General features: G+C 39.5%; 2 protein-coding genes across 2 annotated transcripts; both read right to left on the reverse strand.

Annotated features, from left to right (window-relative positions):
- Positions 1-2,927: 2,927 nt before the first annotated feature.
- On the reverse strand, positions 2,928-5,371 carry LOC137124342 (G-protein coupled receptor 4-like). Its single transcript, XM_067499208.1, has 2 exons — positions 5,016-5,371; positions 2,928-3,913 (listed from the first exon to the last, which is right to left on the reverse strand). The coding sequence occupies exons 1-2, from the start codon at positions 5,352-5,354 to the stop codon at positions 3,386-3,388; spliced, it is 867 nt and encodes a 288-aa protein (XP_067355309.1). The 5' UTR covers positions 5,355-5,371; the 3' UTR covers positions 2,928-3,385.
- A 7,233-nt stretch (positions 5,372-12,604) lies between these two features.
- Positions 12,605-18,365, reverse strand: LOC137124641 (G-protein coupled receptor 35-like). Its single transcript, XM_067499751.1, has 3 exons — positions 18,241-18,365; positions 14,328-14,715; positions 12,605-13,135 (listed from the first exon to the last, which is right to left on the reverse strand). Exons 1-3 carry the CDS (start codon positions 18,363-18,365, stop codon positions 12,605-12,607), a joined length of 1,044 nt encoding a protein of 347 aa, XP_067355852.1.
- Positions 18,366-20,555: the final 2,190 nt, after the last annotated feature.

Genomic DNA, 20,555 nt, shown 5'->3' on the forward strand with positions numbered 1-20,555 from the left:
TTCCTCGCAATATAGTGGGTGAGTAGATATAAAGAATTTTAATAAACAGTCACTTTTATTTTTTGCTACAATTTAGATTGCCCAAGTAAAAAAGGAACAAGAACAAAAACCTCCATGAACTATGCGCTAGATGATGTGCTGGCTAGTCAGTGGCTCAAGTAGTGCAAAGTGGTCGAGAGAAAATGTCACAGAAGTACACAGAAGATGTAGACATTAGTTCATTTTAATCCCATTCGTGTTCATTTGAGACTGAATTTAACCATAAAAAAGGGACGATTTCAACTTCAAGTTCTAAATGGGAAGAGTTTATATAATGAGGGTCCTCAACAAATCATTAAGCTTTTTTCTCACCACTGAATCCACTGAAAAACTCTGCATCCAACCTGAGAAAGTCATAAATATACAAAAGTTGAATTTAAGAGTTAAACAGCTGAGCTTCCTTTTTGCTTATAAACGTGGCCTTTTGTTTCAAATAAATATGAAACAAGTTTAAACATATTTGTCCACGTTGTGGACCTGCACATACTGTAGCTAACATTCTCTGTCAACTAGGAAGTAAGTAGATCTACAGCTGGACTCACGACTTCATATTAAAAGCGTGGTGCTGAAAATTATATTTCAAAATAAACTCATTGCTCTTTAACAAACTTCATGCTGCCCTAGGTGACAAAAAGTAGCAAACTACACTCAAAGTACATTTGAAATAAGTTACTTTAAATTTTATGGTTCTAGTTTGGGTAGAACTTATACATAAATGTCATTAAACTTCCTTCTGACTGCCCTACATTAAAATATCTCTCTACTTCTAGCTAAAAAGTGCCTCCAGATGACATCACTTGGAAGAACCTTCAGTTCAGATTATGTCATCTCGTTGCTCATACTATGATGTTTGTAACCTGCTTTTCCAGAGCTCCTCCAGATGACATCATCTGAACTCCTAATGATGAAAAACTCCTCCAGGTGATGTCATCTGGAGGATTTATTAACCTAGAAGCACAAGAGCATTTTAACATAAGCTCAAGTTTAGATATGTACTCAAAGTGCTTAACACTGTTGCTCATTCACACTCACACCAGCTGCTGAGTTGGGGTTCACTTTGATATGTGACTGGAGGAGCCGGGGATCAAACCAACAACTGCAAGATTGGTGGACAACCGCTCCACCGTCCTGCGCCAAAGTCGCCCCATTTACACATTTAATGCACATTTACACCCTAACCTAAAGGCATAGAAGCAAGCAATTGGTGAAGTCACACTTTAAGCAAGACTAGGTGTTAATGACGAGGAGAGACATTCTATCTCAGAGGAAACCCTTGACCCTAGATAGAAGAAACAGACAAAACACTGGGCACTGGCAAGGCCAGCAGCCGCACACTGCGAACACACAGGTCAGAAGCCAGGAATACTGGCATAAAGGTATAGACAACGTGAAAGCTGACGACATGCTGTGTTGTTGTGAGGATCCCCTTACCTTTCGGTTAGTGAGTTGGAGGCTGTGTTCGGACTTTTTGTGGTGATTCCGAAAAAGCATTGCTGTGGGAGGCCATTGCGGCTGCCATAACGTAGGTCACTGGAGCTTTTACCTGGTGAGTACGACTGTATGGGGGCCCGGTGGCTCGATGGGTAGAGCATCGGGTTGGGATGCAGAAAGCAACAGGATCGAATCGCACCCCAACAGGTGTGGCCCTGCCTAGCCATCAAGGTTGCAAGGGTACCTAGGTAACCTTGCAAAATGGGAGTGTTGCTGCAGGAAGGGCATCCGGCATAAAAAAAAAAAACCCTATGCCAAATCAACGTGCGGAAGACGATCCTGGTGAGTACAGCTGTACAACAATATGCCTTTTGAATAATTCAATTCAACTTTATTTATATAGCGCCAGTTCACAACAAAGTCATCACAGGGCACTTTACAGAATAAAGTCAAGATTATAAAGATGTATAGAGATGTTTAGAGACATCCAATAATAAGATCTTGCACCAACCACCTATCAAACTGTGTGTTTGTTTTTCCAAATACTGTTTCTGGCTATTGCATTTCAATATATCCAGGTGGGCTATCCAAACAAAATATTTGTATGTAACCCAAATAAGACCACACATCTCAAAAGACGGCATTGGCATCCTGCAACAGTTTTTGTAGGAGAGGAGCTTGATACAAAGAGAGTAGCACCTAGGAGAAGAATCCGAGACAATGCCTACGATCTACATTACTGTATCTTCAAGAGCAGCCCCAGATAGAGCAATTCTAGCCTGAATAAAATCCCAACCAAGATTAAAGCTCCCTTTACCTGACACCCCTTCCAATCTGAATTTCCTCTGGGATGATCCACCTCAGGGCAGCACGGTGGTGGAGTGGTTAGTGTTGCCGCCTCACAGCTAGAAGGTCCCAGGTGTGAATCCCAGGCTGGTTGTGGCCTTTCTGTGTGGAGCTTGCATAGGTTCTTTTCCACACCCTTCTTTTCTCAACTTCCTCTGTCTTTACTTTGCTGGTCCCACGGCAGCTTTTTGTGATCAGATTTGAACAGGGGGACTATAAAGTATTGCTGCTGGGGACCTAGAAGGTGTTGAAGCCTTTTGAAGAAAGGTTGGGTGAACAAACAAATCACCGCACATTATTAAACTGAATAATCTTTAAGTTACACAAAGGGGCTGAAACAAATGCGAGACATTTTAGATGAATAATATTTTCAATAAAAGATGCAAATATTCAATCATAGGTAACTTTATTTAAGTATTTCAGCCATAGTATAATAACAAAAACAGACATAAAATCAAACATTGAGCATATCAGGGGAAACAATGTAAAGAAATAATCTACCATGGTTAAAATTATATACATTTACTCTTGGAATTCACACTTTACCCAGCATTCTCATCTACCTTTCTTCTAGTTACTGATTCCCTCTGATTCCAGCAATGACTCCGGGCATGTCCTGTGAGTTGGCTTTACGAATGAATTGTTGAGAATTAAAAAAAAAAAACTGCATAACGAATATGTATTGCATGTCTTTTCTTATTACTATGCCTCTAAATCAGATACACAAATACAGTTTGGCTGAATTACAATATGCTGTGATATAAAATATGTTTCAAAGAAGCTTAAGCGAACTACAACAAACTACACTCTGCTAAGCTATTTTATTTTCAGCTGGGTTATTCATCGGACTAAATTTTCAACATTCGGGTTCATCTATCCATCTATTTTTTATTCAGCACAGATGACTAGTTGAGAAACATACATTTCTGTAGGATTTTTGGGAAGATTAGTACAATTAGCCATCATCAACTTTTAAGAAATCCAATGCTGTAATGAATTGTGCAGAAACCTCCTCTGCTAACTCAAAACAATTTTACAACATGAGGTGGTTTAATGATTGATGTCTTGATTACACCTGGACATCATGTGACTTATTACACAAACTCCACATGCAGCACCTGCCTGCAAACTCCATTTTTGTGATGTAGACCAGAGGCTCTATGCTGCAGCTCAGGTCCATAAATGAATACGCACTGATGGTGATTTCGCAGTTGAACGTCACAAATGAGTAGTGGGACGCGAAGGGCATGAGGGCCACCGGTGGCAAGTAGTTGGTGACAATAATGGCCAGAATGATAAGCACCATCTTTAAGGCCCTTTTCTTAACAGGGTGCATCTCCTCCTTACCCATCACAGAACGACTAAGAACCCAGATGATGGAGATGTTGCAGAAGACCATGACTGCAAAGGCAAAGAGGATGACACCACTGAAGATATCATTCACCTTCATGACTCCCAGGATGCACATGGCAAAGCCATAAGCCAAAATGAGACCCCAGACCACTATGGAAATGCCAATGCGGATCATGTTGTCACGGATAGTGGTGAACAATACAGGGTGGACCACAGCCATGTAGCGATCCAGACAGATACACACCTGAAAGAGCAGACCAGAAGAAGGATCCTGATACACAATACTTTGATGCCTTTTAAGTTAAATTAGATCGGCATGAGATTGCGACCGAAGATCAAAAATTACTTGACCTAACGATTTTTTCCAGATACATGCCAGAAACTCTCACTGAATTTGACTTTCTGAATCAGTTGGTAATGCAGTAGTCCACGGATCACAGGGTCAGTGGTTCAATCCACAGTCCCGGCTAATGTCGAAGTATCTCTGGGCAAGACACTAAACCCCAAACAGCCCTCTCCCATCCCGGGCTGTGCAGTGCCGGTCCAAGCCCATTAGAAATTGGGGAGGGCTGCGTCAGGAAGGGCACCCGGTGTAAAAGCTGCCAAATCAACATGGGGACAATGATCCGCTGTGGAGACCCTGAACTCACGGGATAAGCCGAAAGGACAACAACAACAACAACCGACATTGAGTTCCTAAGGACACTGGGATTCCTAAGATAGTCCAAATGGAGTAATGTGAAATTAATAGTTCTCTAAAATAATCAGAAAATAAATGTAAAAAAAAAGAATGAAATAAATTTGAGTTTGCTTTTTTGAAAAGAGAAAAAAAAAAAACTCAAAAGAAAATAACCAGGCAAGATTTTTTGAAAGAGATCATAGATAATTGAAACATAGTGATACTTCAAACTCTTTCCAGTAATTTATATCACAACTTGTAATCAGTCATTTTGCCCATTTAAATGGAAGAAAAGTAAATCTTTTTGTTGTTTGCAACTGAACACACACCCCAGGACAGTTGCAACATCCATGCGTTAAATGACATAACTTGTTAAGTTTGTATGTATAAAGGGTTTGAACAAAACAGCATTAATATTTATTTGTATTCATAAGGTTCCAATGATTATATTAAACAGTTTTGACGGAAATTTGTAATACATATCAGTGTTGCCATACTTACATATATCACAATATATTTACTTGTTACCTATGTATCATGATACATATCGTATCACCATTGAAAGTATTTATTGTATTGAAAGTATTTGAGAACAGAATGGAAGAAGAACAGAAGTATAAACTGTATCATCAACAAAAATTCGCAGCAGTCTAGAAAAACAACTCACCAGAAAGAGTGGTGCTAAGTCCTTGAGCCCATACGCAAACCTCTGAAAGTACCAAATGCCACTGTCACCAAGCAGCATTCGGTTCACCATGTCTACGGGTGTCATCAGGCAGAAATAAGCATCCAGGATGGCCAGGTTGAAGATGAAGATGTCACAGGTGGATGCATCACTCTTCTTAGTGGCGATCTTCCACATGACAAGGACGTTACAGGGTGTCCCGACCGCCAGGTTCAACACCTTAACCCCAAAGTAGAAAACGAAACCATAAGGGACAAGGGCACACTCAGGGAACTGGTACCATATTGGAGGTCCACAGTGGTCACCAGTGGTGCAATTCATGAGGACAGTGGCTGGGGAGCAAGTGCTGGTGCTGGAAGACGAGGATGGAATGCTAAGAAGGGAAGAAAAGCAAATCATTAATTTGTGTGTTTACATTTTATTTTTGAACATTTTGACCTATAATGAGCCCACCAACGATTATGTCTCTACTTGTAATCTACAAATAAGACTATGAGATGGAACTAGGCATCGTAACAACTGAACTTACCGTAACAAGGTTCACAGTGTCGTGCAGCCCTAGTTCTCTTCACCAGTTGCAGAACTCTGCTGCATGTGGCACCAGATCTTCAGGGTCCGGGGCTTAAGAACACGCTCCTCAGAGACTAATGACATGTTTGGATTGGACCAGTCAGAGGAACCCTAGCTTGCCTTTCCCAATGTGGTGTCAGCCCCGAAATGTGATTGGGTATTAATGCAAAAAGTTCCCGAGACGTTTTTCGTGATTGGACAATTTGGATACATACAAAGCAGCTTGTTTATGTTGAGTCTCACTGACGTACACTGATGTACACTTTTCAGTAAACAGGTGATGCAAGCTAAGCATAAATGAGAAATCTAATGCAAGATCTTACTAATGTGTCCAGACTGGTAAGTAGGTAAAAAGAAAACAGTTACAATAGAAGCTTGCAAGTTACGACAAACCCCCCTACTTAACATGATTGAAAATTTTCATTATAAAATAAAGATTTACACAACAACGACAGTACTAGTCTGGCCTGTAAATCTTTTCCTTTCTCAGAGGGTGGTGGAGCGAAACAAGCTACCGAGATGAAAACGGAAGCGCTTGTGTAATGTGGAGCTAAAGCAATTAAGTCAGAAAGTCAAAAGATTGTTTTTTTAAAATAATTTATTTTAAAATCGCGTCTTTTGCAAGTTGTCCAACGCCAAATCCATAATAAATTCATTTAACGTAAACCTTTATTTATAAATGATTTTTCCACATGATAAGAACAGTATATGAAATTGATGTCATATCTGATCCTGTTACCAGATATTTAAGAAATGGGAAAACATATGTCAATGTTGTGTTAATCTGTAATATGTATATTGCCGAAGAACGACATCTGGTGGTCGCAGCACCGTAAAGATGCAAAAGCAAGCGAAACTATTCAGCTCAGTAATCACACAATGGTGGAACAACCGACCCAACCTCAGCAACGTCACTCCCAATATTCAAAACCAGAAGTCTTCAGCACCTCCGTATGAACTTAAATCTATAGAAAATAAACTAAGAACTACCTTTATGCTCTTTCTTGCACTTCTCATCTCATCTTTTAAATAGTAAATGTTCTGCACTAAAGCGCTTTACACTGCTTCTCTAGACCCATCCGCACTTACAATCACACACCAGTGGGGGAGCTGCTGTGCAGCTGGTCAACACTCACCGGGAGAAATGAAGCAACTCAGTTGGGGTTCAGTGTCTTGCTCAAGGACACTTCGATATGAGACTGGAGGAGCCGGGGATCGAACCAACAGCTGCGGGACTGGTGGACAACCACGTGACTTTGATTTTGATTTTTGCTTGCCTAAATGTACATATGTAGCTCCTTGCTACACTTTAAAAACTTCAACAACAAATTATGCAAACTAAGGTGAAAAAAAACAATATGCTCTTTGCATAACTAAGGCAACTGCATTAACAGAAATGTTGACTCCACTGTCTCATCCCACATTTCTGCTTAAATGAGAGAGAGTCTGAAGCAGTTGCTGCTTTGATGCTGGGTGAATCACATGACGGATTCAAACCAGCCAATACAGTGGCATGTGAACGAGCGTTTTCAAAGGCTGGAGAAGTTGTCAGCAAGAAAAGAAATCAGCTCAGTCCATAAACAATGAAAAAAAAAATTCCTTCTCAATACAACTCTTTGAACCCTCATCCCCTAAATAATCAGGCCTTTCCCTAGTAACACGAACGCACCCTGCCATCCAAGCACACCTTCTTCCAGCTACTACACTACATTCATTTATAGAATTAACTGACCAGTTAATCGACCTCCACACAAAAGTATTTACATCATTAACACAAACCCTAGTTACACTTGTGATATAATTATTAAGACATCGTTTTGCTGTGTCCTAGTTGAACTGGTTCAATGCTGGTTCTTGTTTAGCACATCACTAGCTCCTGCCTGCTGTGCTCTGCTAACAAACAGCATCTGGTATCATGCCCCTGTCTAGTGCATCATACAAGAACAATTAAGAAAACCGCATACCTTTCAAACCAAGGTCAAGATTCCAAGTTTACTATTAAGTACATCATTTATTACTGCAACTAAAGGAACATGATACAAAAGTGTAGCACTATAACTCAACTCAACTATAACCAAACAAACATTCACTACTATGGAAAAACGTGAGAAATCAGTAGAAAGTATAAATAAATACAAAAATATCCACTAAATCAAATGACATGAATCCAATAATCACTAAAATGTTCAAGAGTGTTTGGAGGCCAAAAACAGAGTACAGGTACCGCTACCAGAGAAGTTGGTCTAGCTGATGGGAACCAGACTTTTGAAACTTAATGAAGTGTACGATGGACCAATCAGCTCTCTGCACTGCCCCCCAATCCAGCCAATCAGACAGGGCACCTACAACTTAGACACGCAGAGCCGCAAAAACAAAATATTCCAAAAACTGTTTTGCCACTTCCAATGCAAAGTAGCTCCAGACAATGTTAGGAGGATTCAGCCTTTTTAACTTTAATGTTTAAATGGTTTCTGAAAAAAAGCATATCCCAAATGACTAAACGTAAAGGTGTCCTGATCAACTGTTCCTATTTATTTTGCCGATTCACATGTAATAACAATGATTTGGCAGCAGATGTCACCATTTTTTAAACTGCGTCAAATGCTTCCAAACACTAAACCATTTTCAACACACTGGCTTCACATGGATTTAGTATTTAGGAAAGCTTGTATTTTTCTTCAGGGTAGCAAGGATGACAAAGTTGAACCACATGAAGAGAATTGAAAAAAGGCAGATTATAGGCATGTTCCTGGAATATATTCATTAAAAAGCTGTAGAGTCCATGGCACATATGAGGAAAACCAGTGAGGAGCGAAGAATGAGGGTAGTTTAAATAGTGGAAGGGCTGATGAATAAAATGAGAACCAGGTATGGGAAGGCGGGGCTAAGTGAACAGAGGGAAAGAAAAACAAACCACCTGGAGGTAGGAGAAGGTAATTGAGTGTGTGTGTGTGTGTGTGTTTGTTGCGGGGGGTTAGGTCTTAATGAGGTGGGTGGAAACAGCTAAATGTGGTTGGCAGATAACGAGGAGAGAGAGAGAGAGAGTCAGGTGGTAGCAGCTGGTAGAGTCGATGTAGCAGAAAACAGGCCATGAGTGTGTGTGTGTGTGAGAGAGTAGACTGAGGATGTGTATAGTAATATGCAGAACACATCAGGAGGCAGAGGAGGTCAAAGAACAACAACCTTCTTTCTAACAATGCTTTGATTGCTCTTATCGGTCACAATAACTCCACCTCCAGCCGCTGACAAAAGCAGTTCTTGGTTCTAGGTGAGCATCAGAAACTCCTAATGATGAAAAAGTCCTCAGGGTGATGTCATCTGGAGGAGTTTTTCAGCTGGAGTTGGAAAAATACTTTACCATAGGCTCATCAGAGGGAAGTTTAACACTCTGGAGTCTATGAAATATCTGGAAGTTTTTGAATAAATTTGAATTTTGATTTCATCTTTATATTTCACCTTAAATCTGTTTACCATGGCAATAGTTGGGGTCATTTTTTTCATTTTGACATCTTGTAACAACCCACTGATCTAAAACCAAAAAAAAGTGCTTTTCCTGAGTTTCATGCCAGCAGATTTACAACAGAGGGCTTTGGGTTTGAGCAATAAATAAATAAATAAATAAATAAACAAGGCGGGAATATTCTAAGCATCACTAGATGCTTCCTAATTTGCACAACTGAACACACGAACCATTTATCATAACTCTGATTTTACTTGGCCTATTAACAGTATGAAAACTCATTCAATTGATATAGTTATTTCATTATTTATTTATTTATTTGATATTGAATGCTTCAGAGTTGCATGGAAGCTTTAAAGTGTGTTGGGTGGAGAGGTGGCAGGTGTAACAGTGTTTGTTTGTTTTTTTTATCACAAATACTCACGTAAATACCTCCATTGTTTATATCACTACATAACTTATTATTAATTATATGTAATAATTAAATCCTACTTTTTCCTGCATTTGGAGTAGTCGATTGGTTTTACATGCCACACTCCAAATGACTAGAAACTACCAACATTTTAAATTTTGTATGGACAAAAAATTATTGAACAGTTTTGAACATAAACGTTTACATTGTTGTTTACATGTTGGTGTTACCTGTAGCCTCCACATCCCTGTCTCTCCTGCCTCTGCAAGGGGCCCGTGTCTACTGCAGTTTTTATGAACACGCGTGGCTGTGGAAACTTTTCAATTCTGATCATACGCATCTGTTGGTTTGAATTATTTTAATGATAGTATTTGAAGTCCAAGTGTACTTGTTGTGTATTTATCTAAGTCGGACTGGTGCACACAGACAACTGTCTCTGTTCAGGCTAGTTGACTTCTTCCAGGTGGACAGCACGTGCTGCAGTAGTGGTGAAGCTTGCAATTACATTTTTTTTGGACCATTTTCTAATAACATTTGAATTTACAATAATGGACTATAAAGCAGTTAGGAAAATTGCACTATAGCAGATATTCAAGTGAAAAAGCTGTAAATAAATTTGAATCCCTGTCCCTGTCATAATTGTTTACTTTTAAACTCAGACAAAACCTGCAGTCATAGTATTTGGGACAAAAAATCTCAGAAATATGATGTCCAACCATATCGTTACTGTAGATGGCATAAGTCTGACCTCCAGTACTACTGCAAGGAACCTTGGAGTTATTTTTGACCAGGATTTGTCCTTTACCTCACATTTAAAGCTCTAAACAGTCAGGCTCCTTCATATCTAAAAGAACTCATAGTTCCACAACATCCCAGTAGACCACTTCCATCTCAGAATGCAGGCCTACTTGTGGTTCCCAGAATTTCCAAAGGTAGAATGGGAGGCAGAGCCTTTAGCTATCAAGCTATGAAGATTAGCTTCATTCAACTCTCACACTTTCTTTCCAAGAACAACTTCCTCGATGTCAACCAATCTGGCTTCAAGAGGGGTCACTCCACAGAAAAGGCACTCCTGACTGTCGTGGAATCTCTTCGAGCTGCAAAAGCCACAGGTCAGTCTTCTGTCTAAATCCTATTTGATCTATCTGGAGCTTTTGACACTGTGAACCATCAGATCCTCTTGTCCACACTCTCTGACTTGGGCATCTCTGGATCAGCTCTAGTCTGGCTTTAGCTGATGACACACACACGGGATGAACCCTTAAGGTATCCTGGCAGTGGCATGTTTCTCACTCTCATAGCCTCCCTACCGATGTGATGTAGGGTTCAGTTCTTGGTCATCTTGCTTTTTCTGTCTATACTACATCCCTGGGTTCTATCATCCACTCATGGCATTTCCTATCACTGCTATGCTGATGACACACAGCTCTTCCTGTCCTTTCCATCGGACATCTGCCTGTCTCTCAGACATCTCTGACTGGATGAGAGAGAAATATCTTTAGCTGAACCTCTCCAAAACAGAAGTCACTGTCTTCCCAGCTAGTCCTTTGACACAACACAACATCAGCATCAACACTGGATCTACAGTGATTGTCCCCACTAAGGTGGCCTGGGGGTTGTCAGCGATGACTTACTGAGCTTTAAGGACCACAACTCCTCAGTCTCTAGGGCATGCTGATTTGTCTTCTACAACATCAGAAAGATCAGACCCTACCTCACGGAATATACAACCCACCTAATTGTACAGGTGCTGGGCGTATCTCGTTTTGATTACTGCAACGCTTTGTTAATGGGGTTACTGGTATGCACCATCAAACCCTTGCAGATGATCCAAAACGTGGCAGCACGGCTCATTTTTAATCAGCCAAAAAAGAACTCATGTCAAACCACTGTTCAGATCTCTACACTGGCTTCATGTAGCTGCTTGCATCAGGTTCAAAGCTCTGTCTCTTGCCTACAGAGTCATCACCTCAACACCTCCTGCTTACCTAAACTCCCTTTTCTGATATACAATCCTTCCCGTGAACCTAACGTTAAAGCGAGTTTTTCCTCTCCACTGTTGCCTAGAGCTTGTTCAAGGGGGAATTGTTGGGTTCTCTGTATACATCTTTTAGGTCTTGACTTTAATTTTGTAAAGTGCCTTGAGATGACTTTGTTGACTTTGTGAATTAGCGCTATATAAATAAAGTTGAATTGAATTAAATTGAATTAAATTTTTACAAATTAAAGATAAGTGAATCATCAATTTGAGAAAAAAACATTGTCTTTGCCATACATCAGATTTTTTTGTAATTAAAAACTTTAAAAAAACTAAAAAAAAAAAGAGAATATATTTTGTACACTTGCCAGAGGTAATGTTAATGTTTTTATCAAGTTAAGGTATATTTGTATACTAAGAATAAGTTTTACAAACTGGCAGATATTATACTGTATATTTACATGCTGATAATTGCACTGCTGCTAATTGGGCCCACAGGGAGTGTCTGACTAAAATTAATGGCTGCCCAAATGTTTGCACCATAAATCATGCACAGCCCCAGGCATTCATTAAACTGAAAACGAAGGATGTGTATGTTAATGATTTATATTATCAATTGTTAATGAAGATGGAAAGTAATCATTTATTCACTGAATAACTTTATTGTCCCTATAAAGTGTACATGGAGACAGCATAGCAAATCATCTATGTAGAGGAAAAAAAGTTGTATTTATAATGTAGTCATTTCATTTCAAAGTAGAATGCAGTACAATATTATCAGGTTTGTCATTTTAGCTAAGTTGTAAATGTTAAGCAGCGAGTGTGATTCAGAAGATAAAATTTACATTATAAATATAGTTTATGCCTATGTCTGCTATTGTTATTTGATATGCATAGGTATTTTGTCAGGGGGTTTGTGCAATAGCTTTTAATAATAATTATAGTCTAGCTATAATATCTAGAGATATAATAGTATATCTCTATTTATTGTACTGAGAGTAATGCAATCAAATATTTCCTTGTTGAATATGTTAGAAAACAATTAAGACACAATTTTGTATAATTAGGGATCAGTAACAACAGGGAAATCCACTGATGTATTTAAATAAGATGTGGAGAATCCTTTTTTAAAGATGTGTTGGATTCATGATTTACATTACTTTGGCATTATGTGGCTTCTCAGACAAAGTCCACATGCAGCACCTGCCTGCAGACTCCATTTTTGTGATGTAGACCAGAGGCTCTATGCTGCAACTCAGGTCCATGATGGAATACACACTGATGGCCAGCTCACAGTTGAGCACCACAAATGAGTAGTAGGACGCAAAGGGCATGAGAGCCACTGGTGGCAAGTAGTTGGTCACAGTGATGGCCAGGATGATCAGCACCATCTTAAAGGCCTTCTTCTTCACCGGGTGCATCTCCTCCTTACCCATCACAGAACGACTGAGAGCCCAGATGATGGAGATGTTGCAGAAGACCATGACTGCAAAGGCAAAGAGGATGACACCACTGAAGACGTCATTCACCTTCATGTCTCCCAGGATGCACTTGGCAAGGCCATAAGCCAAGATTAGACCCCAGACCACGACAGAAATGACAATGCGGATCGCGTTGTTGCGGATACTGGTGAACAGTACTGGGTGGACCACAGCCATGTAGCGATCCAAACAGATACACACCTGAAAAAGCAGACCAGACGGAGGATCGCGATACATTATGATGCATTTTCAGCTGAAGAAAGTCAAAATTACTGATGAAAATCATCAGCAGGAGTTTTACAGATACATGCTAAAAAAATCTGTACTGTTTTAGACTTATTGACATTGAATTTCCTTGCTGTTACATGGTCATTATTCCAGTAGCCTACACCCCTTCCCAAGGTTTGTGAGACAGTCTAGGAGCATTTGTAAGGAGGTAAAAAAAAATATAAAACTGAAAAAATAAATACAAACCTGCACTAAAAACATAAGATAATAAAAAGTAGTAAACTAAAAATTTACATTTGGAAAATGTACAAACTACTAAAACACCTTAAACACCTTGAAAACTTTGTTGCAGATACTGGTGAACAGTACTGGGGGGATTTTATTTTTTTATTTTTTGGTCCTTCCGGCTTATCCTGTGAGTTCCGGGCCACCACCCCGTGAAACTCCGACTCTATGGTTGGTAGGGGGCCACTCTACTAATTAAGCCACTGCCACCCCCTCATCCTGATACATTATATATTGATGCATTTTCAGCAGAAGAAAGTCCCAATTACTGCACAAGAACTTTGTGATGAAAATAATCAGCAGGAGCTACTAAAATTGCTGTTAGAGGTAACCAACATTATAAGTCCATATTAGCAGGTGGCTCAGTGGTAGAGGAATGAGTTAAAAATGGGTTCAAATCCCACCCAGCCAACAAGGGCCGCCTTGGTGTCGGTCCCAAACCCAGATAAAATGGGAGGGATGCGGCAGGAAGGGTCAACTCTTGCTATGCTTGTATTATTGGCTCAAATACCTGGACTATGTACCAGAATATACTTATAATGTCAAAGTTGGTCTAGACTCTAGGTGTTCTGCTAAATAAACACATGTACAATTCTGCCTTGTAGCAAGCTCATAAAAAGTATTCTTACATAAGTATCATAAAGTATATTATTAAAGTATCATAAATGAAAAACATGTTTGACAAAGAGATGTGATAATGGTTCAGTTTGGAGCAACATATTATGATGAACTATTGTACGTATTTGTTTTTATTTATTGAATTGTATTTGTGCACGGATTACAATGTTAGAGAATAAATATCTCGTGTAGTGTCAAACCCCATTGTACACATTGTAAATTAAATGGTTTTAAATGTATTGGAAGGAAAAGAGAAACTCACCAGAAAGAGTGGTGCTGTATCCTTGAGCCCATACGCAAACCTCTGAAAGTACCAAATGCCATGGTCACCAAGCAGCATTCGGTTCACCATGTCTACAGGTGTCATCAGGCAGAAGTAAGCGTCCAGGATGGCCAGGTTGAAGATGAAGATGTCAGAGGTGGATGCATCACTCTTCTTTCTGGCGATCTTCCACATGACAAGGACGTTACAGGGTGTCCCCACTACAAGGTTCAACACCTTGACCCCAAAGTAGAAAATGAAACCATAAGGGACCACGACACATGCAGGGAACTGGTACCACAGTGGAGGTCCACAGTAGCCACCAGGCAGTGTGCAATTCATGAGGACAGTTGCTGGGTAGGTAAAGCACTGAACCTGGAAGATGAGACTGTAAATGTTGATAAAGCAAATCATTAGTTCAGATGAACACATTTGAATTTTTACACATTTTAACGCATAACAGTGTCACACATCCCAAACTTTACTCTCAGTACCATAGCAACAAATACTGTGAAAATCAGAGGAACCGTATCAGTGGAACGTACCGTAAGGTTCACAGTTTCCTGCAGTTCTAGTCGTCTTTACCAGTTGCAGAACTCTGCTGCATATGGCACCAGATCTTCGGGGTCAGGGGCTTATAAACACGCTCCTCAGAGACTAATGCTATGAGCGGATTGGAGCAGACAGAGGAACCCTAGCTAGCCTTCCTATTATGGAGCCATCCCCAAATTGTGATTGGGTAGTTATGGAAAAGGTTGCTGAGACATTTTTAGTGATTGGACAGTTTGGGTACGTAAAAAAAAAGAGGTGATGCAAGGTAAGAATAAATGAGAAATCTAATGCAAGATCTTACTAATGAGTACAGACTGGTACGTGTTGATAAAGAAAACACTGTAGGAATCAGTTTGCACCTACTTACATAAATTTAATTTTTTTCATATAGCATGTCATATGTTTTTTGTGAATCCTGATTAGATCGTCGTGTTTCCAACTATGATAATAATGTCTGTAGCTTTAAAACTCTTCCCAATTCAGATGACAATAATGACGCTACAGTCATGTGAAATCAGTACTTCTTAACGTGCCACATGATGTGATGTTAAAGAAGTTTACTTATTCTTTTTTACTAACCATAACCCCTGATGTTTTTGTGGCCTAACCGTAAACCAAGCAGTTTTGGTGTTCGCACGTTTTAAATCCCACGTTTAATATTTAGAATCAAAAATGAGTGTGAAACTAGCACAATGTGGCTAATAACTTCATATCACTAAGGTTTTGACTCTGCTGATGAACCAAACAGCCATCTTGGATTTTAAGGTCAGGCTTGCTTATGTTTTGTTTATTAAACATTAATGATCCTTTGCAGCAATTGTTTATAAAAAAGTAAACATAATGTGTCTTTGGTGAAACCAATAACTAGTTAGCATTGAAAGCTAGGCAGTTTAGCAGAGACACTATCCACCGTGCTGGGTGGATAATTTTCATATTATTATTGTGGTATTTTATATAATATGAGCAGCAATGTCAGAAAACTACAAATGTAAAAAAAGGCAAAATATTTAGGACATAAGTCCAGAGAATATCAGTTAAAAAAAAACAGTGATTACTGTGTAAATTAAATAGTAACTCTTAAAGACATCCTCAAACTACCCCGATGTGAAATGTGGCGCAGTAACATGTCTATGTTCTATGTTCTGTGTGTCGTTCCCCTGGGATGTTCTGTCAACACTTGCTGCTGGTTTCTTATTGTCCTAATGTCTTAGTGGCCTGAGCTGGACCTCTGTGGCTGCCCACACATTCAACTACTGCTCAGACCTTTGAACCCATTAAACAGGAAAGAAAACTGCAGCCTTAAGCCTATTATGAGATAAGGTCTCAGTCTCGAGACCGGTTCTAAGACCCCTTTTTAAGGTCTCAGTCTCGCTTTGTCTTGTGTTTGTCTCAGACAGGGGGAACTCAGGTTTGTTGTTTTTCTTTTCAAGACCGGTCAAGACCACAACTGTGGCAAGATCACGATATTGCCTAAACATTAGCTGTGATTTCATCTAAAATGCTTTGCTTCAATAGCAGCCAATTACTTCACTTATTTCGGATTGGAAATTATTGTTATTATTTTATTTAATAATAATAATTATTATTATTGTCACCCCTCCTTGGCCCCCAACACTCATACTTTTGGAAAAGGATGTCTGCTGCATCATCTGTAATAAAATTAGGCTGAACTGCATATCCGAGACAGTTGTTCCTCCTGCTAAGGATCGCAGGAGTGGTGGAGCAGGAGGTGCAGCTATATATCTTATTCAGAGGTATATGCTACCACCTGCTGCGCAGAAATATTCACTGATCCTCTACAAATGCATTCAGACTTTTAGTGCTGTCGCTTAAAAAGTGGCATCACTCATTAACAGCAAAATTACGTTTTGAAACAAACCACTTGGAACTAAATAAAATGCATCTGGAAAAAAACAACAACCCATCATCACGGGTAAGAAAAGTGATGTGGGTGATTTTAAATGTGGCTCGGTTGTTGGTGCCCGATGGGCCGCTCGGGTTTTATATCGATTTTTACTAACAGATACTGCAGTCACAAATACAACCTAAGGCAAAAACTAACGTCAAACGAAAGCTGGAATCCTAATTCCTAATGAGACATATGCACTTAAAGGTTGCAGCTGGCCAGGGATTCGAACTAGGGACCTTCTAGCTGCTGCTTGTTGTTTTGTACCCAGAACAAACATCTGGGCAGCTGCTGGTTCCAGGAAGGTGCAAATATGGAGACCACAACAGAAAAGACAAGGACTGCATTGCAAACCTGCTTCCATCTGGAGGCTGTTGCTGTGGTCGCTAAACTCAAGAGTGGTTGGGAATAAAGCTCTTTCTTCTCGAAACACTTGCACAAAAATCCGATGTTAACAGATGGTGTCGAACTGGAGGTTGGACAGCATCGTACATTTCTTACCTGCAGGGGCACGAAATACTAACTGCAGAAGCGGCAAAGTTCACAAAATTGTGTCTTATGTTGTGATTTTACATGCTGCTTTCACAGAAATGCTACTTCTCTCTCACTTGTCAATGGTAAAACAAAGTACAAGTCCAGATGTCAGATTTAGATTCTGACAAACTATGGTCAATATACGTGTTTTTACATTTTGTTGGGATCATTTGCACAGTTCACCATGACTACAGTTTGACAACAGGGAAATTCATAGGAGTATTTAATCAAATGACAAAATGCGCAAAATGTGCAGAGTTCAATACACCGATCAGCCCCAACGATAACACCACCTGTTGGTTTTAATATGAAATTATGAAATAGCTTTAATGGAAATTTATGCACTAAGCTAGGTTTTAGCTTAAGGGGTAAATGTGCATTAATGCTTAAAACATCCTACAGATGACATCAGCCGGAGGAGGTTTTTTTATCATTAGTTCTTCAGATGATGTCATCTGGAGGAGCTCTGTTGAAGCATGTCATCTGGAGGTGGTTTTTAGCTAGAAGTAGAGAGATTATTTTAATAAGTGTAATGAACAGAAGGCCCAGTGAGCTCATGTGCAATAAGACGGTCAAAACAAAATTAATGCAGCAAAGTAGTAAAATAAATTGTTTGAAAACACATCTTGCATATATTTAGCTTCACTGTGTTGATCTGTTAAGTAACTTTTGTATAGTACATTCTACTGGCATTAAAACCTATTTTATATAGGGAAGTCACAGGGAAGTTTAAAGACATTTATTTGTATGTTCTACCCAAAACTAGAACCGAAAGACCCAAGTTAAATATCAGTGAAGGCGTCCACAACATTAATGACCAGTGTTAATGTTGTAGCTGATCAGTTGAGTCCTTAGAAATAATTTTACATTGATTACACTTTGGCATCATTTAGCTTCTTAGAAAAACTGCAGCAGCCGCACCTCCCGTTCACACCCTGCATTTTTGAGATGTAGAGCAGAGGCTCTATGGTGCAGCTCAGGTCCATGGTGGAGTAGACACTGATGGCTATCTGACACTGGAACACCACAAATGAGTAGAAGGTCATATTACACATTAACGCATAACAGTGTCACACATCCCAAACTTTACTCTCAGTACCATAGCAACAAATACTGTGAAAATCAGAGGAACCGTATCAGTGGAACGTACCGTAAGGTTCACAGTTTCCTGCAGTTCTAGTCGTCTTTACCAGTTGCAGAACTCTGCTGCATGTGGCACCAGATCTTCGGGGTCAGGGGCTTATAAACACGCTCCTCAGAGACTAATGCTATGAGCGGATTGGATCAGACAGAGGAACCCTAGCTAGCCTTCCTATTATGGAGCCAACCCCAAATTGTGATTGGGTAGTTATGGAAAAGGTTGCTGAGACATTTTTAGTGATTGGACAGTTTGGGTACGTAAAAAAAAAGAGGTGATGCAAGGTAAGAATAAATGAGAAATCTAATGCAAGATCTTACTAATGAGTCCAGACTGGTACGTGTTGATAAAGAAAACACTGTAGGAATCAGTTTGCAACTACTTACATAAATTTAATTTTTTTCATATAGCATGTAATATGTTTTTTGTGAATCCTGATTAGATCGTCACAGTTATTATCTCAGATTTGATTCAGATTCAGACTTGATGTAATAATTCCCAAAGTTAAAATAACTCCTCTGTTTCCAACTATGATCATGTGTGTAGCTTTACAACACTCCCCAATGCAGATGACAATAATGCCGCCACATCAAAATGAGGGCTAGTTACATTCAGGGATTAAACATAGTAACAGCCGCTACCACACCAACAATGAGCTTCATTTTTTCTTTGTCACGTCAACTCAAGGTTACGCTGATTCTGAAAACACTGTCCATCCATGCATCACTCATTTTCTGCCTGAATCCTGGGACTCCTGTTGAAATACATTGTGGTCTCTCTGTTTTAGTGTAGACCAGTCTAGGCTTCCTGGATAAACTTATGTTGATTCTCATCACTTAGTTTTACCTCTAACATTCTGGGCACAGTCTTTGCTCAAACTGAAAATACGGTTTCAAGTAAAATCTTTGTTGCTACAGTCATGTGAAATCTGATGTTAAAGAAGTTTACTTATTCTTTTTTACAAACCATAACCCCTGATGTTTTTGTGGCCTAACCGTAAACCAAACCAGACAGAGAATCGACTTTAGGTTTTCTTCTAATTTACCTTTGCGACCGGAAACATCTGAGAATTCTAACATCTGAGTACAAATGTGGGTGGGATTCAAACCCGCTGCCTTATGCATCCCAACCCAATGCCCTACCAATCAGTCTCCTGGACCCCTGCCATTAAAAAACAAATAATTTTGATTCATATGACACCAACCAGGAAGGGAAATTGGAGGAATTGTAGCCTCGTTGGCTTTGTGACTGGAACAAACTTAGGCAGGCACTTCGGCTTATAACAGAGAGATAATGCACAGGAAGAAGCTGTTTTGAGGCACAGGGACCATGATTTGTAAATGCTAATAATAATATATTTTGTCTTAAAGATTTTAGCATTCGTGAGAACAATTGAGCACCGAGTCCGCGTGGAACACAGGAGGATTGGCTTCAAATGTTGGCAGTCTACATCCAGGTGCAGCACTGAAAACCTTTGTACTTATCAGAGAACTTACTATGTTTGCTGCCTCAGCCTTCTCTCTCACTGACGAGGTTCAAGATCATTTTGCTACCATTGTATTTAAAATTTTAATTTCTGCACAAAACAACAAGCAGCAGGGGGCCACAATATATTTGGAGGCCCCCCACCCTCAAGGTGGAAGTGGGATTCACCCCCTATAGATTTGCATGTTTTTTTACTTTAATGTGTCCTTGTGTAATCTCGTTTTTTTTCTTGATCTGATCTGTCTCGTGTTTATTAACTCGTGTTTTTGAACATTAATGATCCTTTGCAGCAATTGTTTATAAAAAAGTAAACATAATGTGTCTTTGGTGAAACCAATAACTAGTTAGCATTGAGAGCTAGGCGGTTTAGCAGAGACACTATCCACCGTGCTGGGTGGATACTTTACATATTATTATTGTGGTATTTTATATAATATGAGCAGCAATGTCAGAAAACTACAAATGTAAAAAAAGGCAAAATATTTAGGACATAAGTCCAGAGAATATCAGTTAAAAAAAAACAGTGATTACTGTGTAAATACATACAAAAGGACACACAAAAAGGGGGCCAGTGAGGTAGGACACACATTGAGGTTTAGCCACTTTTAGCTCA

Source organism: Channa argus, chromosome 3, assembly GCF_033026475.1.
Source record: "Channa argus isolate prfri chromosome 3, Channa argus male v1.0, whole genome shotgun sequence".
Taxonomy (NCBI): Eukaryota; Metazoa; Chordata; class Actinopteri; order Anabantiformes; family Channidae; genus Channa; species Channa argus.